The sequence below is a fragment of the Temnothorax curvispinosus genome, unplaced genomic scaffold (assembly GCF_003070985.1).
Source record: "Temnothorax curvispinosus isolate PA1 unplaced genomic scaffold, ASM307098v1 QBEX01001543.1, whole genome shotgun sequence".
NCBI classification, from domain to species: domain Eukaryota; kingdom Metazoa; phylum Arthropoda; class Insecta; order Hymenoptera; family Formicidae; genus Temnothorax; species Temnothorax curvispinosus.
Window position 1 is genome coordinate 1 of NW_020211323.1, and position 27,674 is coordinate 27,674.

At 35.1% G+C, this 27,674-nt stretch overlaps 1 protein-coding gene across 1 annotated transcript; it reads left to right on the plus strand.

Annotated features, from left to right (window-relative positions):
* Positions 1-925: 925 nt before the first annotated feature.
* On the plus strand, positions 926-27,572 carry LOC112466324 (metabotropic glutamate receptor 7-like; the record flags this gene model as incomplete). Its single annotated transcript, XM_025034386.1, has 7 exons — positions 926-1,198; positions 10,047-10,202; positions 14,657-14,783; positions 15,460-15,571; positions 22,605-22,828; positions 26,289-26,569; positions 27,240-27,572. Coding segments are annotated over 7 exons (1,506 nt in total), but the record flags the coding sequence as incomplete, so codon positions are not given.
* Between the last annotated feature and the right edge of the window lie 102 nt (positions 27,573-27,674).

The following is a 27,674-nucleotide window of genomic DNA, read 5'->3' on the forward strand; positions in this document are numbered from 1 at the left end:
CAAAATTTTATAAAATCACCTTTTTCGAGAAAGGCAAAAGGAATGCAGTGTTTTCATCAAAACAAATTAGGTAAAAAAATATGCTGATACATATTTTAATAAAGTAATAAACTATTTTAATTTAAATATTTTAATACTTAAATAATGCCCTACGCACTATTCTAATATATTATTTAAATCTGTTTTTATTACAATAATAATGAGGTAAGGAACTGTAGCAATTTTGCGGTATTTTCGCAAACACCAAGGTCTTGTACTATAACTAATTGAAAGATGTAAAAAATTATGTAAAAAATTATACAAAGATTTATGCCAATTATTCAAATTGTTTTATTTAAATTGTGATGCATGCTTTTATTATTGGACATTAAACTTTACGTCTATTTGGGGAATAAAATGCACCCTATTTAATCGACAAAATATTTGTGCAAACATAAATTTATCAAGATATATGTCTCGTACTTATTGTTAGTATATGTTTCGTTAAAGTACATCCTTTCATGAATGAAATACGTTACCTATATTCTTTACAGCAGTAATCGACCACTCTGATGCCGACCATTGACTTAATACATTTAATTTTACATAATATATTGTAAATGAAGATACAAATTGCACAAACTGATTGATCTAAAGCTTCCTAAATTTTTAATTGTTATACAAAATTACTTGTAAAAAATAGATTTTCTTCTAGATAAATCATGAGAGTATTATTAAAATATAATAAAAGAATCAACAAAAAATTTTATCTTTACGGAGTACAAGATTTAAATGAAAGATACATTTTTCAATAAAGTTGGCTTTCTGGAATGAAATGTTCTTTTTTCAATTTTATCGCGACTGAGGAGCGCAAGAAGTTTTTCTCCGGCAAAAAAGCATAATATATCGAAGCTATCAAACCTTATTGAACGATTCGAGTAACAAGTGCGGTTCAATTCTAATATTGTAGGTTTCGACGACTACTATTTAAGCTTGCGGCCAAGAATTGGCGACGAGTGCGGCGGGCAGGCAGAGAACAATATTCCCCATGAGTCCTCGAAAGGGAGGATGGTAAACTGCCGGAATATCTGGTTCCGAGAGTTCTGGTCGCAGCATCACAAGTGCACTTTCAGCGTGAACGCGTCGAACGGCGTGACACATTGCACCGGCGAAGAAAATCTCGTCGATTACGAACAGGAGGGCCTGGTGCCTTTTGTCGGTAACGTATATAGATTTATTCTATCGTTATATTGACACTTTTCTCCGAATGCCTATTTTACCTGTTATATGTTACGCAGAAAGAAATATGTGTGGCACAAAAACCGATTTGCATCGATGTATAATATTTCCGCGAAAAATATATAAACAAAATTTTTAACTTAAAAAAAGGGGATTAAAAAAGTCAGTATTAAAAATTGCTTTTCAGCATTTTTATCTCTCACAATCAGTTCCAAATCTCGAAATTCAATACTCGGTTGATCTGATGAAGTCTCTAGTTAAATTTTTGTGAAAAAGACTATTTATTTTGAAGTAATTAACTGCAATTAACTGTTTAACAGTTTAAACTGTTTAAAGCTATTAATTTTAATGGAAAAACCACCCTAACTTTCCATTTCTCATTATTATTGTTAAATGCTCTGATAAATAAATTACCGCATCAGTTATAATTCCACCGTAATGAATAAAAAAAAATAACGTATGGACGAACTCTTCCTATTCATGCCGTGAATGAATTGGTTAATTAATTGCGGAAAGTGCGAATCGGGACACTTTGCAGATAGGGGACACTTCGCGATCGTTTATATCCTGAAGTGCGAAAGAAATGATCAGTGCGGAAGGAAGAGAACGAGGAGCAAGACGAGCGGAAAGATAGTTATCGGTGAGAAGAAGAATGAAAGGGAGAGGAAGCATTCTCGGCAACCCTCCAACTTTCCGTCACTCTTCGACCATTTTTCTAGCCCGAAAATAGAAACGGGAAGAATCTAGTCGTCCCCCGTTCGATCGTAATTCCGACAATGTATGACGAGACTTGCGTCTTGCAATGAGATAACAGTGCGCCTCAATCGATTATTTACCACACGATTTCCTTTTGTCCTTAGCCGATCACGCATTTTACAAATTATCGCATTATCAAGTCCATTTCCTGCCACGTTTATGTGCAGTCTGCGATGAATACAATCCGATTAACATGTACACATTTCTTTATTCGTAAATTGTAAGAGATTTTAGAAAATATGCAATATAATATTTAAAAAGCAATTACATATAGTATATATAACTACATATAGATATATTCCTATTGTATTGCGCGCCTCTTCCTCGAGATCATATGGTAGTAGCCCCTACTATGTACCGATGTACCACAGTTTTAAAGTTCTAAAACTTTCCGCTAGGGTTAGCTTCCCGTTCCGTTGGTCATTCTTTTACTTTGTGCCGATTAAGCCACACGCGTGTTTACGAGATTCCGAAGAAAATAGAAATAAGGAAAGTTAGAGACGGTTCCTCGAGTTCAGAAGACGGCGAGGAGGTACAGAAAGGAAACGATAGCGACGGTGAGGTAGCGTTCGTCGTTCTCATATGTGTACGGTGTCACTTACATACGTCACATATGTGTACGGTGCGAGGTTATGTGCCGAGTGACGACGAACGACGGCTACACGAAGCCGGACTGTTGTCGTCGTGACAATGGTTGACGCTGCACTTCCACGGCGTTTACGTACGTTCGTGGGAAACAGGTGAAGTGAAGGGAAGCGCGTCGTTGTTGCGAGTAATCGCGAGCACCGCGCGCGAGGTATCCTCTCGTCGTCGCCGTCGCCGCTGTGTCGTGATCATCACGACCATTACGGTCGTGCTCGTGGCTCACCGTCGTCATCCTCGGTGCCAAGGAGGCACCTGACGGTTAGACGAAAGTAACCGAGCGAGACGCAGCAGCAAGATATAAAGGTGTCTATATCGACTATATGTCAACGCAGTAATGCGTAAAGGAAGGTTTCAGGTGTTTTGGTCCAACCAATTCACCTTGAGAATGCAAATTGAGAAACTTCAATTGTGCATAACCTCATTGCGGAATGTCCTACGATAGCCTAACCATCGGGCGATAGTGACTTCAAAAAGGTAAGACGCATAGGCGAGATTCAGGTGTCTTGGTCCAACCAATTCGCCTTGAGAATGCAAATTGAAAAATTTCAATTGTGCACATAATCTCGCCGCGTAACGTCCTCCCAGCTAGCAAGTTGGGTCGGGGCGGTAGTGATCTTAAAATGGTAAGATGCATAGGCGAGATTCAGGTGTTTTGGTCCAACCAATTCGCCTTGAGAATGCAAATTAAAAATTTTAATTGTGCACATAACCTTGCCACGTAACGTTCTTTCAACCATCAAGCCCGTTCGAAGCGACTTTAAAAATGGGGTAAGATGCATAGGCGAGATTCAGGCGTCTTGGTCCAACCAATTCGACTTGAGAATACAAATTGAATTTCAATTGTGCACAAAACCTCACCGCGTAACGTCCTCTCAGCTATCAAGCCTGTTCGGGACTGTACTGACTGCAGCGACTTTAAAAAAGGGATTTAGTCTTGGTCTAACCAATTCGACTTGAGAAGGCAAATTGAGGAACTTCAATTGTGCACATATAATACGCATATGCAAAGCCAGGTGTTTTGGTCCAACCAGTTCACCTTGGAAATGTGTGATTGATAAAATTCAATTGCATACATAACCTTTACTCATAACATCTTGTTTCAGAATATCATCAGAAAGGTAAATGATTTCGACCAGACTGCCAATCGACAACTATTGACTAAGGATGGTATCTAAAATTTTTTAGAAATTATTGCGGAAAATATTATCCGTAAATATATTGGTTCAACCAATATATTAAAAAACAATCCGAGTATAACTCGCCTTGAAACTATTAGAAAGACTATTTTTCCTTGAATACGAATATCCTTACAGGCGATATTATGATGCCAATAGGAAAAGCTGTAGTCGTTATTATTTGGAAGGTCTTTCTTACGACAAGGATTTCTTAAAAACTAGTGCGTATCTGTTTCTTAGTACGTTTAGCAGCGATCCTTAAGATGAGGTTTAAAAAGACGCTTGTAAATCTGCTTAGCGTCGAGACGGTAAGAGTCGTGATACGAGGAGTCGCTCTCCTGTTTGATCGTAGATATGTTCAGAGATTGCATTTTGCCTGATAGAATCCTAAAACCAGCGGGTTACAAAGATCTTGTAGTCAGGCGGGAAGACGTCTTTGTAAAAGATCTTCCCTTGGAGGAGCGAAAGGTCCTGCTAAAAAAGTTATTCAGGTGTCTTGGTCCAACTAATTCGCCTTGAAAATGCAAATTAAAAAATTCCTCCGGAAAACTTATGCGGTAATAAATCCATTAAATATAAATTTGGAGGTTAAATCTGTTTTAGACAGCACTATTGTAAGAGGACGAGCGTATGGTTCAAAAACCAAAATTGTGCGGCAATCAATGAAGCACAGAACGACTGCTGCCATTGCTGGAATTGCAAGGGCCTCGAGTTCTAGAAACTCGCAAGGCTGTCTCGCCGAAATCGACAGAAGCCATACGGTCAATCGAAGGCGAGCGAGCAGAGGCAGATGTACAGTCAATAACAGAACTTGTCCTCTCAAAATCACATTACCGGTACGTTACCGGTTGGAAGCCGGAACAAGCGCCTACGAAAAGAAATTAGTTGTAAGTAATGTTGCCAATAGACTGGCACAGCCTAAATGTCAATGAGACAATTCATATATACGAAAAAACCGCAATAGCCGAGCAGGTAAAGATACAGATTCGTAACAAATAGTACAGCTATCGAGAAAGCAGGCCATTCCGAAGTATCAGCCAGTTTCAAATTAATTATTTCGAGAATTATCTTATTCCCAAACCTAATAAATTTTTTACAGGTTAATCCTTAATCTGAAAAAGCTTTATAAGTTATAGCTTAATAAATAAGTTACCATTATGTTGAGCATCTTAAATAAAAGACAGAAAAAAGGTCAAACAAATTCTGGCTAAAGGATAATTCCTGGCGTCGATTGATTTGAAGGACGCATATTAATTAATTCACATTGCTGATTCAGACAATATAAGTACTTGAGAATTTTGTTGAAGGTGCTCTTTATGAGCTAAAGTACCCGTTTTTGTGCAAAACACGGCTTCGTACACTAAAAAAAAAAAAAAAAAAAAACTATGAAGCCAATCTCTTACCTAAGAGAATTGGGCTACTTATCCGTTAAATAATTAATTGGATGGCTTTCTTCTTCTAGATGAGACATATACGGTATGTTTGAGAAACATACAAGAAACATGCAGTTTCTGGAATCACTATGATTCATAATGAGTGAGAAAAGGAGAAAAATGAAGCTGGCGACCAGAGATATGGTTCTTGGTTTGATTAGGATACGAGTACCTAAAATTAGTGAACAGCTTATAAATCCGAGGCAATTACACGATATTCCATTCGAGATTTTTGCCAGGTTCATAGGAACCTTAGGTTTATGTTGTGTAGCCTTAAAATTTGGTTGGATACACATGAAGTATTCTGAATAAGAAAAATTGATTGTGTTTCAAAGAAACACGAATTAAAAGAGGTTTTTTGACTGGTGTTTCATTAAAAGCTTTTTTTTTTCAAATTGGCCTTAGAAATACATTTGGATGCGTTACCCTCCGGTTGAGGTGTTCTTTACCAAGCTCAGCGGATTCACGGATATCGGAATGCCATATCAACTATCTTGAGTTCTTATCAGTGTTTTTGGTCTTAAGTAACTCGCAAAAATTCAAAGGACTGAGGGGGATGCAAAGAGAAGGATCTTTGGATCTTTACATTGTATATACGATTCAAGAAGAGCGTCGAGACATCTTGAACCGGAAACGAAGTTTGTGTTATCAAATACGGTTTCTCTTCGACGATAGTACAGAAGTTTTGTAAACCGAACATCAACTTATTTGCATCTCGAACCAATTCCAAATGTTTGCGTCATATCTCGTGGATAAGCGATTGAGAAGCGTTAGTTATTAACGCGTTTACTTATTCTGGAAACAATTTTAATTTTTACGCAACTTCTTCGTTCGCGACTATACTTAAAAAAAAAAAAAAAAAAAGTGAAATTGGAAGGTTCGAGAAATATTGAAGTGGCCCCTAAGTGGCCGGTTCGGGCATGAGGCCCAGTGTACTTAATAATCTTGGATTCTGATTCGTTTTATTTAGAACCGAGTAAATATTTTCTGTGGTTCCTTGACAGGAAGTCATATCCTCTCTGGAAGAGGATTATCCTGATTGTCGGGACGCTGCCAAAGAAGCGTCCGAGCTAAGAGACGACAGACATCATGTTTTCTTCACGGATGGAGCTCTTGATTAAAAGGTTTCAAGAAAGTAAAGCCTCTTATGGACGTGTCTGATAGTTGTACATAATAATCTTGGATAAGTCTTATTATTATAAAATCCAGAGGTGGTGGTGATCATAGCACAGAAAGATGTGCGCTGCTCTAATGAGCCAAAGATCTGAGTTCAAGTTTGACCAGAAATCATCGACCTTTATTCGCCACCTCTTAGAAAAACTTATTTAGTGAACAGGTTGCATATATATATAGGTACACCAACAAACGCCTTGGAGGTTAATCTCAAGTTCTGGTCTAAGGTCTATTGCACACAAGATGCGAGAATGAAGATAAGTTAGAAAGCTGCATCCTAGCATGCCACTGGCCAAAATATGATTCTGAGGATCCCAGGATTGTATTGTATTGGATCATGGCGCTGGGGTGATATGAAGTCATAACGGTTGAAAAACTATCTTAATAGTAGTAACGCTGTTTGACAACGTAAGTAGAATTGACACAGATGTGACCAATGCATATAGCACCCGCCATGCCTCAATTTCGACCGATAAGCGAAGTGACGTCACCATAGACGTTGTTAGAAAGGCGGCAAAGTGGTCGAGAATGTTTTGCAAAGCTTAAAAAAAAAAAAAAAAAAACACCAATTAGAGCCGGGCGCAGTAAATGGTGCGCAGGATAATTTTAATAATAATTGAAATATATATTATATATAATTAAAATATATAAATATATCGCTAAATCTATCCTTAGTTATACAAATTAAGGATTTAATTGTCCTTGTATTTAAATCCTTTGGTTAAGTGGATATACGCTAAATGCGGTTAAAAATTGTAAATGTATAAAATTTTGTTGTCCCTTTCACGGAATCTCAGGCATAATCTATCTGCCGTAATAACTTTAAACAGCTACCATATGATCTCGAGGAAGAGGCGCGCAATACAATTATATGATTAAACGAACTTACCTGTAAGTGAAGTTCTATCATAATTGTATGAAGCGCCTCTTCCGAAGAGATCGGTCCCACCCAGTATATACCCAATTCTAATATTATTAGAACCCTAGATATTACGGCAGCACTTTAAATAAATGACCAACGGAACGGGAAGCTAACCCTAGCGGAAAGTTTTAGAACTTTAAAACTGTGGTACATCGGTACATAGTAGGGGCTACTACCATATGATCTCTTCGGAAGAGGCGCTTCATACAATTATGATAGAACTTCACTTACAGGTAAGTTCGTTTAATCATATAATTTTATTTTATATTGTATAAAAATATAGAATTATATTATATATGTTTGTTTTAAGGTATGCAATAAGATTAAAGGTTTCACACAAGATGTACATAATAATATAACACATCATTATATACAGGATGTCTCTTATACGTCTAGCCAATATTTTAGGAGTTAATTTTTGAGATTTTCTCATAAAGAAAAATTTATATGATTTCAAAAATCTTGTTTTAAAGATAGAGTGTTGAAAAATTATATAGTCCATTACTCCATATTTAATATATTTATACGCCAATGACTGGAATCAAATTTTTTTGCATTTAACTTAAAAATATACTTGCAATATACAGGGTGTCCGAAAAATCGCCTACTCCACTTCGGGAGGTGATTCGGGACCCAAAAACAAGCAAAAAAGTTCATACAAACATATGGTTCGGAAATGAGCCGTTTCCGAGTTATAGCCACTTTTATGTTCAAAAATCGTAATTTAGAATCCGCTTGACATCCCTCTTTCTTAATTATTTCTTAAATTAAAAATTTTTATTTTTAAATATCAGCTAATTTATTAAAACTTAAACGATCCATTGATGAATATGGAAAGATTAGATACAACCTAAAAGTAAGGTGTTGTTAAATAATAATTTGAAACTTATTGAAAAACCGTGATTTACTTACTGATTTTGAATAGGCGAGAAAACAACTGATTTCAAGTAGCCGTGAAAACAACTGATTTTGAATAGCCGTGAAAACAACTAATTTTCAAGTAGCTGAGAAAACAACTGATTTCTTTTAAAAATAATGTAATCGTATTTACAAATATTAAAAAATTAAAAAAAAATAAAAAATTAAAATTAAAAAAATTAAAAATATTTAAAAATAAAAATTTTTAATTTAAGAAATAAATAAAAAAGAGGTATGTCTAACGGATTCTAAATTACGATTTTTGAACATAAAAGTGGCTATAACTCGGAAACGGCTCATTTCCGGACCTATGTTTGTATGAACTTTTTTGCTCGTTTTTGGGTCCCGAATCACCTCCCGAAGTGGAGTAAGCGATTTTTCGGACACCCTGTATATCTTTATGGCAAAAATTAATTTTTTTATAACAAACTAATTTTTTTAAACTTTTTTTCATTTAAGAGCTATTAAGAAAAAAATGATAAATTTATAGAATTTTTAAAATTTTACATCTCTGAAACAAGGCCTTTAAGAAAACGACCTCCTAAAATATTGAATAGTACTTAAAAGAGCACTTTATATAATATACATATACCTACATATAATTTTTTAAATATATATATGTTTATATGTTGAAAATATTAAACAGTACGTTAAGATTTTATTTTAACTTACTTTAATTAACACATATATCTTCAATCATTTCTTAATATTTTTATTCAAAGATTATGAATTTACTGGAATCAAGGATACGTTTTACGCATAAATAAATCTTAATTAATTAATTTAAAATAAGCAAAAAGAGATAAAATTTCAAGAGGGAAACATAAATTTCACACAATTAATCCCAAGTCGCTATCGTCTGTTCGTAAGCATTCGTCTGTGTACGCAATTAACTGCAGCTGACTGTATTCCGTGATCCATTAGATCGCGTACCTTCCGACGGATGAGATCGAGTAAGCTTTCGCGACAAACTTCCTCGGGCAAAGACACGACAAATGGAAAGGAAGGAAACCGCGGTGAACCGAGCGAAGCAATTTTTCCCGGCTATGGTTTTTGCGTTAACAAACACACGTCCGGTGACGCGTGAAAAGTTGCGCGAAATCAACCATCACGTTTCCCCGAATCCCGCGTTTAAGACTCTTTCCCTTTCTCTTCCCTTTTCTTACGTTCCATCCTCCCGTGAGATAAATGACAGGGTCTCGTCGAGCGCGAAGCGATCGAAAACTCTTCACGTTCGGGTGCATCACGATAGTAGATAAATCTTGTAAGTCATCTTATTATGCGCCACGAGACGTCTTTTCCTCAAGTAACAATTTGCGCTCGACGTTTTCTTTATCCGTGAATAAATAAATCAAATAGTGGCATTCGCTATCGCATAACATGAAATCTTCGAGATGGATCGAATAATAAGACCTGTCTGATTGTCTGCGAAGTGTCTCGTAAATTTGATAGATCATATTTTATCACGACGAATGAGATAAATAAAATTGTAGAAGCAGGATAATATATAAATATCTTATTTAGTATCTAGAAAAACAAGTCTCTCTATTTTTCATCGTATCATAAATCTAACATAAACGAGAAATTCCTTATTTTCCTGAGCTAAGTTTCTTCTTTATGCTTTATGCTGAGCTCGTAGATTTCTTTTTAACACTCTTGGATGAAAGATTTATAAAAATAAATTTCTTCCTTTAAAAACAGATATATTTAATTTAATGATACAAGATACCAATTTATTTAGATCAGATAGATAATATGCGTTTATAAGAACATTGCTGAAACTGGATATTTTCATATTATTTGCAGTGGATGCAGTTTACGCCATGGCACACGGTGTTCATAACGTTATCGAGGAAGAATGCGTAAATAATTTGGGTACCTCGCATTATCTTTGCGAAACGCTTATACCAGCACCGGACGGTCCACGTCTCCTCCAACACATTCGCAATGTCACTTTCATCGGTGAGTTACGCAAAGTTCTTCGAAAGTAATTTTTTAATTTAACGCCTAAATTAACTTTCAAGCGAAACTTCAGAGCACCTCACGAGAAACTTGTAAATATGCAATTTTACTTGAAAGTTTACAAGTTGCATCTCTTATTATAACGCTTGCGGATTAAAAACAATTAAGTGTCGTAGGAATATTTCACGCGTTTGTATGACACGAGAGACAGGATTGATTAATTGGTCAAAACTTGTTAGCGTTTTCCACATGCCGAATGTGGAAAAAAAGGCCGCGTTAAATTGAAAAGCTCGAACGAATCGATCAATTATATCCGCGAGAATTCCGCGTAGTAAGTACGCCGAGCGACTGCGTCATCTCGCACGTGAAGCGATCTATCAGTAACATCAGAGGCGATCTCGACGCCCTCATCGATATTGCAATTAAAACACTTTCCCCGATTTAACGGGGGAACGTAACACTTTCACGTCGGTGAACTCTGCGACACAATTATAAGACTGCCCCTCGTTACGGCGCACTATCAAATGGCAATGCGATTATCCTAACCGGCCATCCCCCGATCGCGTATCAGCCGAGATTTATCGCGACAATATTGCATAACGTTCAAACTTTCCTTCCTTCCCCACGGCTGGCTCTTCCAATAATTTCATAACACCGCCGACTCATCTTTCAATCCCGCGCTCTTATCGCTTTTGTCCGCTTTTAATCCCCGACACATTTGTGCGCCATCAGGATGTTAGTTCATATCAGAATATCTTAGACCTCGAGCTCCCATTTATCAATATTAGGAGTATAAATGGAAGATAATCTTTAAGGTAAACTGCAGAATTTTCCCGGAACCCCATGTACATCCGATGCTGAATATTTATTCTTCGCTTAAACCATATCCGATATTTTTTGCGCGAAGCTTTAATCCTATCTGTATAAATGTCAGATTATTTGAATAAAATAAGAAGGCGTTAGATTATTTGAATAAAATAAGTTGTACTTGATAAATACATAGGGCCAAGAAAAATCTTTCTATCGATTATTCAGTTACGAGCTTCACAATTTTTACCTCGAAATTTTATTTAGTTAAAATTTTATTCTAACGCTTAACTATATTTAAAACGAAAATAATGTTGTAATCTTCAATTTTTTAATTCTATAATTTATAAAAGATGATTCCTTAGCGCTAAATTTTTAGGACATCTATATATGCACGAGCAAAAAATCTAGTAAATAATATATATTTGTAATGTATAAAATCATAAAATGTACATAGAAATTTACCTACTTTATAAATATTTTTCCAGTCTTGTTGGATAAAATGTAAAGAACAATATTTTTCTGTCCAATAATACAAACAAATAAAATTAAACTAATATGCGGAGCGTAATAACGAGAATAGAAATATCAATTATCGTAGAATTACCTGCAACAGCCTCGTTCGATAGTGCTCAATTATTCGCTTTACTGCGTGGCGTGCGATATACGAATTCAACATGCATCAAATGAGACAATGAATTCTGTATTTACGTTTATAGATTGTTTTCAATAATTGGATTTTGCGAAAGAAAACTTTTATAGCCGCTGCTGTAAGCTCTGAAAAGAGTTTGGCTTAAACTTCGGAATTATCTGGCGCTCTCTCTCTCTCTCTCTCTCTCTCTCTCTCTCTTTCTCTCTTTCTTTCTTTCTTTCTTTCTTTCTTTCCCTTTCAATCCGCGCTCTCAGTTGTTTAACGTTCGGAAGGAAAAGGCTATGCATCTCAAATACTTTCATTTCTACCCGTAACATTTTCGCAGATAAACTGGCAATAAAACCGACCGCTGACTGAAAGCAGAACGAAAAATTCCACTCGATGTTATCTCTCTTTCTCGTTGTTCTTTATTCTTTCTTCGACTCCTGATTGTACCTTTTACTCACTTATTTGGTCTATTACAGATAAATAGTATTTTGATAAGGATAATCGAGGAAAAAACAAATTTTCAACAGATATACTTAACAAAGAAATAAATACCATAAAAACCTCTGACCTCTGAAAATAGACTCTCGTTTATTAAAGAATGCTGAGAAATACGACCAAAAGCAAAGATTATTCAGACAATGTGAAATGTACAGGTGGGGTGGGATGAATGATTTGTCGCTACGCGCGCGACAAACTTCTTTTAATTACTTTCAAAAATAAAAGTTTTTTTCGAAACAAAGTCGCGCGTTTACCGCGGAATAGCGCGAATAGCTTGTCGCTTGAATCGTTTGACGTTCAATTGCGATAAATTAAAATTACGAATCTTTGTAACGTGCTTACCGACAATAACCCGCGATAGGCGAAACGTAAGTAATTTTGCCGATATCGTTGCAAGGATAACGATAACTTGGCACAAACGCCACAAACTTGTTTGAATGTTCCGCCTACGAGCTCTCCGCAGCACAAATCTGGCGCCGCGGAATAACAATGTACACGTATTTTTTTTTGTAAAACTTATTTACTAGCCCTGACAATCCTGGAACCTGTTTGCACTCCATTATTTTCACCCTGACGCTACGAGAAGCAAATGAACCTACCGCGGGCGAATTTCATCGCGCTAAACGCGCCTTGTAGCTTTTATTGCTGCGCGAACTTCTCTTTGTTGGAGAAAATTGCAATAATAACAATAACTTAATGGACCAGCGAGAAGTCCTCTTTCACGGGTTCTCATTAGTTCTGATGAAATGGTTAATAGACTTATCGAATAAACAGAAATGATTATGTGAGATATCCTGCGTTTTCCGTTGATATCCAACATTTTTATCCGTAATTTTCCCATGTATTATACTTGAAAATTTCTTATTTAAAGTTGAAATGTAAATTCTTAACATATCAATTGTATCTACTAATTGTATATACCATTTTTAATCATATAATTATTTCCAAATCATCGTGGTATTATTAAAACAATTTAGTTAAAAAAATATTATAATAAAAAGATATACTAAAGGCTTTTTTTCATATTTGTTACATAATCTTGTTTTTTTTTATATCCTTTACTATAATTTGATTTTAAAATCACCTTCTTCGTTTTACTAAGATAAGAAGTAAACAGAGCCCTTAAAAAATGAGAAATTTAATCCAGAAACACCAGAATTTCAGGCATCACAACGTTGAAGATGATAGCGAAAAAATATATCGCTACGTTACTGCCGTGACTTTCATAATTTTTTCTTCGCGTCTCACCGCGATAACCGCGTGCTCTTGCTCCGCGATTTTTTCCCCTCATAATCGCCCATAATTTTCTTCACCCTCGCATACGAAATCTCTCTTTCCTCTTCGACAGCGTCTGTGTACAACCTACTTTCTCCCGCGAGCTGTTTTTATTTCGCTTATTTTCGCCATTGGCGGTCTTAGAAATAACACTTTGTATACATCTTGTATACCCGCCTACGCCTGGCTGATCTACGCTGCCGGTGCCGGCGTCGAATTATTACGACGAGAGGGTGGAGAGATAAACTGAGGAAAAGGGAATGGATCCCCTAACAAGGACGAAAAGAAGCTGCACGCTGGCCTTCCTTTTGGCCTATAAATAAACCATAATCCACGCATAAAATGGCTGGCATAAATTCCGCAGACGGAACTACCAAACTCGCTTCACTGAGAAAAAAAAAATGGTTGCAGTTACTACAATTTCACTAACATTTTTAGTTATTTTCGGTGGCCAACTACATTTTTATAGCTTTTATAGTTATTTTAACAATGCAAATTATAGCTGATTCATACCACATTATTGTTGTCATAGCTTTAACATGCATTTATTTAACCATAACATGATTTTATACACTATAACCTGTGATTTATGTATAGTAAGTTTATGTATAGCAAATATGATGAAAATGACCATAATCGAAAAATCTGTACATATAGATTATTTTTACTAATATTACTTATAGCAATAATAACTATAAAAATAAGAACCTCAAACATAATTATTTTAGTATGCACAATTATAGTCGTAAATATTAAATACTTTTCTCTCAGTGTTCGATCTCACGCCGACAAACGTGTGCTCGTCTCTAGTCCTTCAAATCGTATTATTCACAGGCTTTTATATTTTACTTTCTAATTTCTTTAATTTATATTCTTCAATTATTGTATTATTAACAACTAGATTTAACAATAGATTTTATTTTAATTTTTTTCTAGATATTTAAAATTAATCTTTTTTTACAAATTAATTTTTAAAACCTTTTTGCTTTCATTTCTTTCTTAATTTCAGTTTGTTATTATTTTTTGTTATTATACTATTTCTTATTTCTTATTATATCTGTAATAACATTCCGGATTATGTAACTGAAATTAATGGTACATTAATTAAATGACGTAAGAAATCTGTAAAAGTTTTAAGCATGGTTAAATTCTGTATTCTACAATCGCATAACTCTTGTATTTAGTAAAATAAGTTTTTATTGCAAAGCTAACACAAGATCCTATTTTGTTTTAGGTCGCCAAAACACGGAGATTAAATTTAACTCTGACGGGGACGCCTACGGATTTTACAACATCTATCAATATCAAAGGAACATCGAGGGTCGTTTCGATTACACTCTCATCGGCACGTGGAGAGAAGAGTAAGTAGCGACCTTCGATTCAAATGGGATTCGCAAACTTTGTCATTTGTCGTACAAGTTGCACACACACAAACTGTCGCATTAATCTTTAACACTCTTATATTTCACGCAGCATACTATTGTGATCCAGTTAAACAATTGATGTGACTGTCAGTCCCACGTGTTTCTGAGAATTCGAACAACATATTTCAAAGCAAATTAAAATATATTTATCAAAATTATTTCGCATACACTATTTATATTTTACATTTGCATTTGAAATATTTGTGCAGTATCTATTTTGTCCAATCCTAGATACACACAATAATGATTCGTGTTATTTATTAATCAGCTGAAGAATTATATTTATATTATTCTTTACGAATACCGTATTTCCTCATTGATCATTTTTAGCTGATTAGCAACTTGTTACATTCTTAAAATAGAATAAATATATAAAAAGTAATATATAGAAAGTAATACAAAAGTTACATAAAAATTTGCGAGGTTGAATTAAAATACTCAAAATTATTCACGATTTATGCATTTTTGATGTCTCTCTCTGCGGAATTCCCCCAATAAAAATTAGCTTTGTCTGCATAAAATTTCCCTTCGGCAGTACCTCCGGCGTAACAATTCACTGGTAAAATCACTGTGGCGTCCGGATTGCTAATTAAAGGTTAATTTACTCCCTCAGGCTCTCTCTGGACATCAATATGACACGATGGGCGACCGGAGTCGGCGAGTTTCACATTCCACGTAGTATGTGCAGCGATAACTGCCCGATGGGACACATCCGCAATTTTGTAGTAAGTGCACACTGCAAAGTCTGAGGATAACCAAAACCGCAGAGTGCTATGCGTTCTATTAGCTGATAGAATCTCCGAGTGAAAGATTTATCGAGCGATAGCGATCGAATAATGAGAGAACAAGAGATTACAGCGAGAGTAGCAGAGAGTATCAAATGCGAATATTAAACGCGATAATGGAAGATGAAACTGCAAATTAGCATTTTTTTTAAATAAATATTAATATGATTTTATTATAATATTTTATATTTTTATATTATTTAATATAATGTTTATGTCAGAGCTTTCGCGTAAGGCATTTACCAAATGTAGCAGGTATAAATCATTAACCGATTATTAGCGGTTAAATGGGAATTAGTACATTAACTAATATGCATTAGCTAACAGCCGATTCGTGTAACACCTGCTCGTTCCTGTTCTATTATATTTCGACTGTTGCACTGAAGTTCGTTTACAGCTTACCTCTAATTTCATCAACTCGTGCATGAAGAAGAAAGAGGGGGCTTTCGAGTTAATTCAATTTTTAAAAATCCTATTCTAATTCCGTCACAGCTTATTGATGCATCAAGATTAATATATTATTTATAGTAATCTCCTCTATATATTTTTCTCTTTCTTATTTTACATTATAAGAGATAATTAATTATAATTTATATTGTGAGAGCAAACTATACAAAATACATTGAAGACAAAATACGAACTTATTAATTGAATTTGCTTCGATGTATCGAAACTAAATGAAATTGTGTCGTTAGTCCGGCGATAATTCAGCTTACCTTGCACGATTTATATAATTAAATTCTGATGCACATTTTGACTGAAATTCCATGGGAGCCCGACTGTAGAAGTTCTATATACCTATATGCGAGTCTAAGAAAGTGAACACGGACTATCTTCTATCTCATTCCACCTCTCTCCTCTTTTCTATTCTCTATTCTCACTTTCTGTCTTTTCGATGGCCAAAATTTCATGCAAGTTAAAGTAGATTCCGTAATTGTGTCCCAATCCCGAGTTTAACCTTAGATGCGAACATTTTCCGTATTTCCGACGTTTCCTGCAAATTTCTCCTCGGACGTAAACACATATATATAATGCAATAGTAATTGTACCGCGCCGCGGAGTTTTCTATGTTTGTTTCCCACTCAACGGGATGTCGAGCCATTTTTTAGCAACTTCACGATTTTAGATTAAAAATGGAGCTCCAATTCTCGATTATTCCAGACCTAAGGGAATTTCAGAGAGAAACAAGTTTATTACAAGTACAGCGTAATAAAAATAGCATTAATATACAAAGTCTGTTCACAAAGTCTCCGAACTTTGTTTTTACAATTTTTGGGGGAATTTTCTTACAACGTTTGGCTTATTCTCCTTCGAAATATGTTCCTTCTCGGTCAATACATTTTATATATATATATATATATATTGTATAAAAGAGATCTTCTCAAAACTTTGTATATTTATTTTTTTCTTATCTCTTTTATCTTCCTTTTATTTTAAAATAAAATATTCAGACTAATTTTAAATTAACGTATTTTTTTGCAGTTTTAAAATTAAATTTTTTGTATTATTAGCTCTATTTTAATATCCAGTTTAATTAATTAAGTCAGAGACTGTAAATCTGCGTTATCAGAACTTATACTAAACTGTATTTGTGAAGTAGCGATACCTTCTATCTTTTAAATCTCTTGGGACGTAACTCATTTAGTTCACATGGTTCGGACATATTCCTGAATATGGCTCATAAATGTTTAAAGGGTCTCGCTTAATGTTTCATCGCCGAGAGTTAATGAGGCACTCATCAAATTTTTTTTTAAATTAACGACAGTTTGCCTTTAAAACTCCATAACTCCGATAATTGGTTGCTTCTTTTAGTTGATATTGAGCAAACGAAAAAATATCCAATACCGTGACGAATTGCCACAGCCAAAGGCATTATCGAGCGTCTCATTACGGCCACGGCAACTAATTAACCTCTCTTTAAAAAACGCAAAAGAAAGAAAATTTGCGAAGAGTTTCTTTGATCATTTATAAAAACGGATATATAATACGATCTTTTCTAATTCGAGAAATAAAACTACTATTCGTATACATTTATAAAGATGTGCCCCAAAGTTTCCGGAATTGTTTTAAAAAAATTACATTTTTCGTATTTACTTTTGCACTTCTTTTTTGCTTTTATTTCTTGTTATGTGTATATGTATATATATTTCTTGTTTTTTAATGGCATTATTTTTAAAAGTTTTCTTGAGCATTGTGAGATAAACAATGGGTTTGAGCAGGTTTGCTCAAAAGAAAACAAAATATTTCATACACTCGCCGTTCTTTAATATCAATCATTTTCAGCTCATAAAATAATTATTAAACATTTTCAAACGCTACAAGAAAGTTCCTGAACAATGACACGATGTTTTCAGCACACATTGTCACGTGACAGGTTGTTTCACAATACTGTACACTCGCGATATTTAGCGGTAAATTTTTTTCCTGCTCCAGTATAGGTACACAAGAAATTCAAACTCCGGGAACTTGTGGATATACAGATCCTCGCGTATAACGAAAGTCATATCAGATTTTTAAAATATCACTAATGTATGATTTAATGATTTTTCAATTATTTTTATATTCGCATGTGTTATATACATAATTGTGCTTTCTTCATTTATGCAATGTATTGTTGTAGTATCTCTTACCACTGTTTCGTAGTACTTTAACTTTAGGAGGAATCAACAGTTCCAATTATTCTCGTTTATATTTCTCGAAGTACTTTCGAGGAACGAAAACGAAAGCATTCATTTCACCTTGTTCGTATGCTCCGTTACTTTTAAACTTTGATTTTGCTCGTAGGTATATTTCCTGCAAGTTTAATTTACATTTCCTTTAATCTTAATCTAAGCTCCTGAAATTTCCTTCTTTCTCTCTGCCTTCTCGCAGCTGGCTTGGCTTTATCATTTTTGTGCAATTTGCTTCCGGATTTCAAGACGATCATCCGCGACCTTAATCGACAAACCATATGCTTTCTTCATATTATTTGCTTTTCTTCTTTCCCATCCATAGTTTTTACATTATCAACCTGTGCACACATCTCGCAGGATTTTCAGCAGAATTTTCATTATATTTAAGCTTTCTTTCTTAGATACGAGGGAACTTTTTTTGGGAAACTTTTTTTTCTGATTCCAGCTTAAATTTTATTCAAGGTTTAGGAAGAGAATTCAAAGTCTTAAAGTCCCTTAAATTCCGTTTTCTGCTATCTGTTCATCGTCGTAATTACTTTCGTTTTATCACTTTTTCCGCAATTTGCTCCCGGAACAAGTTCATTCGAGATTTAAAGCTTAATCATCACATCCGCGCCTCATCGGTTAATGACGAGAGAGAACTCGTTAATGATAAAAGTTTCATTTATGGTTATTACTTTTGATGTTTTGTTATTACTTTTTATTAGGAAAGAGCTGGCGTCTACTAACGCTCGCGGTTCTTGAGGAAAATACCACAATTTTGCCTAAAGTTAGTAAACTCCTCAGTGAGCAAAATGTTAGCAAAGTATGCCAGCAGTTTGTAAATTCAAACATAAGATTGCAGCAGATTGGCAAGTGTGCTCTTACACTTATTGAGTTTTGCCAGCAAGCGGTTTGCCGACAAAAGATTTTCAGCAGAAATCTATCATCTTGTAATCATTTAAATAGAATGTATCGCTTAACTGGTTACGAAATGGCCGATTAATTTCTACAGTCAATCTCTCGTCATAATCTGCTAGCAGATTACGTCATAATCTCTGCTGACGTTTTGCTGACAAAATTTGTGGCAAACACACTTTGCAAAATTTGTTTCCGTCAGATTTGGCTATTTGGGGATTGATTGTGTATCTTGAAACGAGAAAAATTACATAAATAAGGTAGAATATCCAGTAAATCTAATAAATCTATTCACTTTTGTTACTTTCACCTCGTTTCAAGATACACAATCAACCCCCTTGTCTTACATCGTTTGCATTGCAAAACCGATTAATCCCTGATAAATAATGCGATCTTATCTGTTAGGAATATTGCAAATTCTCCCTCGTTATCGATCCCACGAGGGAGTTACCATGTGGTTCGATCCTCCCGGATTAGAGGATTGAACTCCCATCTATTATTGTTCTCTTGCCTCATACCTTCTTACTTAGTTCTCCAATCTATGCAGATCGATGTGTGCTGTTTGTATCGTTCTCAAGTTCATTACTTTTGCACTTTACAAATAAATAGAGATTCGTGCGGCTTATTGTTAGCATCCGTCTCGTTTTCCCTGTCCAACGCAGAGCTCTGCATTTACCAAATAAATTTAACGAAATGTCTCGCTATGATGAATGCGATGTAATGTGGTCAAGTGTGGCCATTAATTGATTCAATTTCAAGTAAAAATTAAAGGACAAATTTTCATATCATTTATTCATCTAAATTTATATTCAAATATGTCATTAGACCGGAATGAGGGAGATTCCAGGTTCGAATTCTGGCTGAGGTAATATTTTTCGCAATAAATTTTTTACAGTTTTTTAAATAATTAAATCGCATCGATTTAATTCCGGGGAGGGAAGGATATTAATGTTCCAACGATAGCTGTGTTTCAAGTCCGACAAATAATCGGCGCACAGTTTATTAAGTTGGAATATTTGTATATTTATATTATATACATTTTAATTCATTACTTCTGTAACTGTTAATTTCTTTACTTGCGCACCACGTACCGCGCCTGACTCGTATCGCCGTTTACTAATTTGTTAAATTTATATTATATATGTTATATTATACTTTTATTTTTTATCTTAAATATAACATAAGTAAAATTTTATATAAAAAATTTTTTAACCATTCCTTTTATAATCACTGACGTGATTTTCTTTAAATTATATAAATATCTTATTTTTTGCGAATGTAAAATCAAAAAGTTAAATTATTTAAAGTAATATATAGTAGAGTAAAATTTATTATTATTACAAAATGCATTACAAAAGCATATACAAAAGGGTAAAAATTAAGTCCAGTATAGGTACATATTGGCGTTTTATTGCAATTTAATAAATACTGCCATTTAATATTGTCGATGCACTAAAAAAATCCACTCTTATAATATTCTTATTGCAGATAGTTTTTATTTTATAATTATAGTTTAGTGTTGCTTAATTGCTTTACATACATGTACGTAACCTAATTACAAATTACAATTAATTTATGGACGGTAGAAATTTAACCTTTAAGAGAGGAGAACACAGTAATCGAAGTATGTAATAGACTATTACTGAATATTAATGCGTCTACAATACAAAATGAAAGATACACAGATTTTATTGTATTTATTATTGGAAATTCTATTAAACAGAATGTCAGCCAAATCAACATATGCGAAATTATTTTGTTAATTTAACCGGATTTAAACGAACATTGCATGCTTGCATATAATGAGATCCGAAAACAATCCGCCGCATTTTTCACGTCAGCCTTCGTATTACTCAAACGAAAGAGAAATGCAAGCAAACGTTCATAGGTGCGATTCATTAAGCGTGACTTAATTAAATAATTAATTAATTACACTAGAAGTGCGTATTTAACTGGTGCGCGCGTTTCGCGCGTTACAAGTTGCATACACTGTCCGATTGAACTGCGCATGATAAATGCCTATCAATGACCGTTTGTTGTAACAACAATTAAAACGCTAATTATCGCCATGTTTTCACTCATTTCTGCAAAATTATTAATCACACGCAATTTGATCTGCAAATAATGTAACCCGTAATCGTTATAATAATTACAACAGTTTTCATTGTGGCAAATGCTAATGACAATAATGGAAATTATTATAGCCATTAGAGTATTATTAGCAATCAGAAATTATACGCGACGCCTTGAAAATCGATGTCGGTCAATAATAGCCTAATAATAGCAGGCTGATTGAAACGCGAGATTATTAATAACTGTCAATTCATACAATTTATGTGCGGTACGCATGACATAATAAAGTATAAAGTTACGCGTTTACACAAAGTTCCTCCATAATTACGAAATATCTTCTCGCCAGTCATATTCCTGCACCACTGGTCCACTTTTATCCCCCTATTATTGTTGTTTATGGATATTACTTGAGCGAGTACTAACTCGAATAAATTTAAGTACTTTCGAACTGCGATGAAACCGTCAGTTTTACCGGTGACGTGGACCATTTGTTATTCCGCGGTGTAACGCGGAGGAAGCTGACGCTAATAATGGATGGAGGCGGGAGGCATTTGTTGCGCCCGGTAGCAAATTTATTTTTCCATGCAGCTTCCGTAAATAATTCTGATCCGTCTGTTTGTCCGTTAGTTCCAAACAAACGTCAATGAAGATCTCATCGGTATATCTAACAGTATTTTTTCAACAGTTACATGAAAAATAATAGGTTTCTCCCTGAATACCGTTGGACGTCATACGTCACGTATTGAAATGTACCTTTACGTCACTCGTTTTTCAATCGTTCAGACAACGATGGTTATAGATACTGACAAACTGTCGCTTCTTATCCAAGAAAATCCGCTTGTCTAAAAGCATAAGCTCGCTCGTATATTCCTGTATGTACAATCAGACATAAATCCTGCATGCCCTCGGTGCTTCTCGCTGAAATCTCTTCTATTATTAAAATCCTATTTACTCGTGATTTATATCAATACGATAGCGGATCGCCTAAGCTCTAATTTTAAACTTTGTTTAATTTCACGCGATTAATTCAGTAATTCGACCGGTATACGACGTGCAGAATTTAATCCCTGGATGTACAACATGCTCTCTCGATAAATCAATGAAATGCATAAGATTATTATAAAACCGTTGCAATTATTAAATTATTTATTAAATCGTTAGCAATCAATTGTCAACAATAACAATGATTACTAACAATTGATATCGACAATTCACTGCGGCTACAAGCTTCGTTACTCTCCACTGATTCAAGACAAACGGTTATTATAATTGTTTGTTTTCACTTGTCTCTCAATTGATCTATATGTTATAAGGAACTTGCCAATTTTCAGGAACCCTGCTGTTGGAGTTGCGTCGCCTGCCGGGAGGACTCCTACGTGTACAACGACACGTGCAAAAACTGTAATCCCGGGTATGCGCCGAATTCCACGATGACGGGCTGCGTCAAGCTCACCGCCGAGGTCATACCCTGGACGAGTCCTTGGGCGCTGGTACCGCTGATATTCGCGTCCATCGGTATCCTCAGCACTCTCTTCACTACCGTCGTCTTCATACGGTAAGATGTTCCCCTCCATCGCGTTGTACTTTAATTTAATTGCTTATGTAGCAAATCCACTTCTCAGATGAGTGATGGATCCGGTTTAAATAGAATATTAATTTGGGATTTCATTATAGTATATGTATATAATATCAAAGGTTGCAATAATTGCTTGATATTTCTGTTAAACAGAAGCCATTCTTTAATTGGTTTTTAAAGACTCTATCATTAACACTCTACGGTCCGCCGACGACACAGAGCTGTGTCGCTCGGATATTGATGTTGCAATCCGCTGACAACACACAGAACGTTACGGTCCACTAACGCCACACAGCCGTCGTGATGTAAGAATATTAATCTTCGACATATACGTATGTCGTACATCAATTATAGTATGCAGGTGTTATGAATAACAATTTAAGCGAAACGTTGCCTGACAACGCTAAAACAATTTTAAACATGATTGAAACTACACAATGCAAACGTTATAATTAAACTGCCTTCAACGTAATAAGATTATATCTAGAATATTGTTTCAAAACGTATCATACAAAAGAGAAATAATTTAAATAATATTTAAAATAAAGTCTATAATATGTTTTATTTTCCAGAAATCTTGAAAAGTGATATTTATTGCCTCAAAGATTCAATATACGTTTGACTTTTTCGGTTAGAAATAAACTATTATTTTTAACTCTACGTTACTTTGCGTTACTCTATATGTTTATATACGTTACTGTAAAATATAGGGAAAACCGGGGCGAAATCATCACTATTCTTTCGCGGTGCCGATTTTTAACAACAAAAGAAATAATTTTAATAAAATGTAGTATACCGTTGTAAAGAGTGAACCTTTGGTTACAAAATTTATAAGGACATTTTTGGTCTACGTCGCTTCGTTCAACTGCTATAGAATGAAAACGACAAAGGTGCAAAAATTGGAATGTCAAAATTACCGGGGCGGAGTCATCACTCCATTCTCGGAATAAATTTTAAATGAAATATCAATTCCAATTATGAAAAATGATAGGATACATTTTATTAATTATTTTTTAATAGAAAAATGGAAACATTAATTAAAAACACGATGGCGGAAAATAATTATAATTATAAGAAAAGCGCACACACTTATGTGCCCTACGCTCGCACGAAACGCACTGTTCTTCGTCAGCTCTATTCTGTCATCTCTGAGCACACGCAGCACATATTATCCTTCAAGTCTTCGCCGGAATCCACCCCTGCTGCTTCTTTGACTTTGATTTTCGCCCGAAGCCTCCATGATATGGCTTGGTGACGACTTCGCCCCAGACACAGATTTTAAGCTTGATCGCTCATGAAATATTAGAAATCAACGAAAATAAAAATTTTTTACTGGATTCGTATTCAGCATGCATTACTCTTCCAGAATCACTTATCTCGAGATTCTAAGAAAAAATAATATTTAAAATATTTATAATTTTTGATGCGCAAAAAATTTTACTTTTGATCTCCGAAAACACGTTTGCCTTAATGAAAATCACAACATGGCGTATAATCTCACTAAATTCCGTTGGTTACATGGGCACCATAAGTAGTGTTTACAATATTAATGGCGAGTTCACACAACATACAGATTTCGAGATAATTGTAGTGACGACTCCACCCCAGTGACGACTCTGCCCCGGTCTCCCTTACTGCAGTTTTATAAATCTACTAAATTCACAGAGTAAAACTTTTTTATTGATTGAATGCTGCACACAATGTTTCACAATTAAAGAAGAACTTTTGCACATTTACTTTTAAAAAATATATAATATTATCAATTTTTATTTAATTGTATTAATTGACGATTATAGTGTAAGAAACATGTGTTCTTTGCTCTAATGAGCTAAAGATCTGAGTTTAAATCCGACCAAAAATCATCAGTTTTTATTTGATCGTCCACTCTCGGAAGGTAATAGCCACCTACCGAGAGTATCTAGTCACGAGCACTCCTCTACATTTGCCGTTCGAAATCGACGTTAAATTGTAGGTTCCATATATCTAACACACATACACACGTACAGAGAGAGAGAGAGAGAGAGAGAGAGAGAGAGAGAGAGAGATGCAGAGGGGTCATGACGCTCGAAATCGAGCAAAAAACAATGGAGAAGGAGGATTTAATTTTAAATTATCAAAGAATGAAGAAGAAGTACAATGAACGTTGAGATGTAATGTCGGAATGTAAAATACATACATGCAAGCAGTTACGTTAAAAAAGTAGTTACATTATAACACCGCGAGTGAAGCCTTGAACACAATACAAAAGTACAGGCAATAGAAACAGGGAATAAACCAGACATCAGAAATAATCCCATTTCAACTTATAAAACTGAATTTACTATGATTGTTCAGATACAGACAATAGAGAATAGAAATCCAACGCGTCGGAAATTCTGTTCCTATTGCTTATTTCATATTCCATATTGCGGCAATACACAGTTTTCGGTAAATTGAAATGTGGTTATTTCCGTTGCCTGTACCTTTGTATTATGTGATAGGCTTAATGTACGATTAACTGTCTGAGAGCAAATTTAATAAATGTCTTTTGACGCCTTTGTTTGCAATCAAAAATATATACAGCTCAGTGTTTATATCATAGCTGTAGTTTATTTCTGTCAGATGCCACAGTAGACTGCGGACAGCAAAGTGTTAACAAATAATGTGATTAAGTCAAAATTTTTATTGCGTTAAGTAAAAATATAATTAATGCAAAAAAGCTCTTTTGGATTTACCGTCATGTATAAAAATGACGAATTAATTTGACTCACATCTGACATCTTCTTTTGCAATGAAAATATAACGAGGTTGAGCGGGGAATATTAACATCGAAAAAGAGTACTTAAAAAGATTGAAAGTCGATGCTTTTGAAGCAAAAATTTAATCAAAAGCTTAATTAGCGACCTATTAAACTTACTTAATTAAAGGGCTAAAAGGTTTTCTGTATTTCATTATACATAGATGTACAAAAAGAAATAGAACTTTTGAAGTTCTACAGACTTGTTTTTCTTTTTTATTTTTACTGAGTTTAAGTGATTAACACGTAATTATCAAATCCGCGTATAGTTTCTTGTGTAAAAATTATGGCTGATAATTTAAACTATTTATCATACGACTCAACACCTCGAGAAAATATAATGACAAATTTTGTACCTAAGCACATCTTCCTTATTATTAATCAATGCAATTAAAAGAAATTTTACTTTTTTTCGGATGTTAAAGAACACCAAAGCGTTGAAAATAATACATAAATAAATAAAGAAATATAAGCAAATACGAAAGATATCGAGTCGCACACTTGCAAAAATATTATTTATCACAATTCAATATTTTTAAGTGCTTAATCTATTTGATACTCAAAATTAACGTATAGAATTTCTGTAAACATCGAAAAAATTAATTAAAGTATCTTGTCTGGCCTCGTCAATCTTGCTGTGAATATTTTCTGTTTGAACCGCAGATTCAATCGTACTCCGGTGATTATGGCATCGGGACGTGAGCTATGTTACGTTCTGTTGGTGGGAATTCTCTCCTGCTACGGCATGAGCTTCGTCATACTGAGCAAGCCGACGATATGGAATTGCACATACCTCAGGATCGGTCTCGGTCTCTGTCTCAGTATATGCTACAGCGCAATCCTCACGAAAACCAATCGAATATCGCGGATATTCAACCAGGGCACGAAGAAGATCAAGAGGCTCTCCTACACATCGCCCAAGAGCCAAGTGGTAATCGCTATCGGTGAGTACGAGCTGCACTCACCTCGGTAAACACGTCGACAAGCTGTGGCATTGAGAGGATAATTGCACCCCGATGCTTGACACAACGTGAAATAAAAGCCGTGTTCGACCGAAGAAAGGGAATAATGGTGCGATCCTTACGATAAGATTTCGCATCGGTATTTCTTATTAAGATAGACACGATAAAAATTTGCACTTTACTGACGCAATCCGTATACTTGTTACACTTTCGATCAAAACTAAACATCACGCTCCATAACGCTATTTATTTTTAAACAGGAATTAATATCTCAAGAGATACTTGAACAACGATTTGAGTTAATCGTCATTGTTCTTTCTACCCTCTCTCCGCGTCTTAAAAATTTTACAAGTTTTATGACATATTATTTTTTAATAGAAAGTTATGCGAGAAGTTATGATTTCCAATCGCGCCTTTTATTAACTATAAAATCTCGTAAATTATATACAAATATAAATAATATTCTATTTTTTAAATCAAATAACTTTATTCTGCTTTTGTGAAGAGGAAATAATTTGGAGAAATGCGCGGGACATTGCATAGATCTTCTCTTCTCAGCACGTTTCCGTTCATTATTCGATTAACAATGCAAACAGTGGCTTCTAAAGTACGCAGAACCTGATCCTGGATTACGTGACTCCCATTTGCTCAGGGATCACCGCAGTACAACTAATCGGCGCGATCGTATGGCTGATGATCGAGCCGCCGGACACCACGGAGATCCATCCGTATCCGCTGTCCGCGGTGCTCACGTGCCGCGTGTCCACGTTCTCCCTGATGATGTCCCTCGTCTACAACATGTTCCTGATCCTGATGTGCACCCTGTACGCGTTCAAGACCCGCAAGATACCGGAGGACTTCAATGAGGCCAAGTACATCGGCTTCACCATGTACTCCACGTGCATCGTCTGGCTGGCCTTCGTGCCGATCTACTTCGGCACTAACAACGACTACAAGGTTTGTGCCACAGATCGCGAGTCTACAGGTGCGAAACCACGCGCCCGTCTTCACACACACACACACACTCACTCACACACACACACACACACACACACACACACACACACACACACACACACACACACAC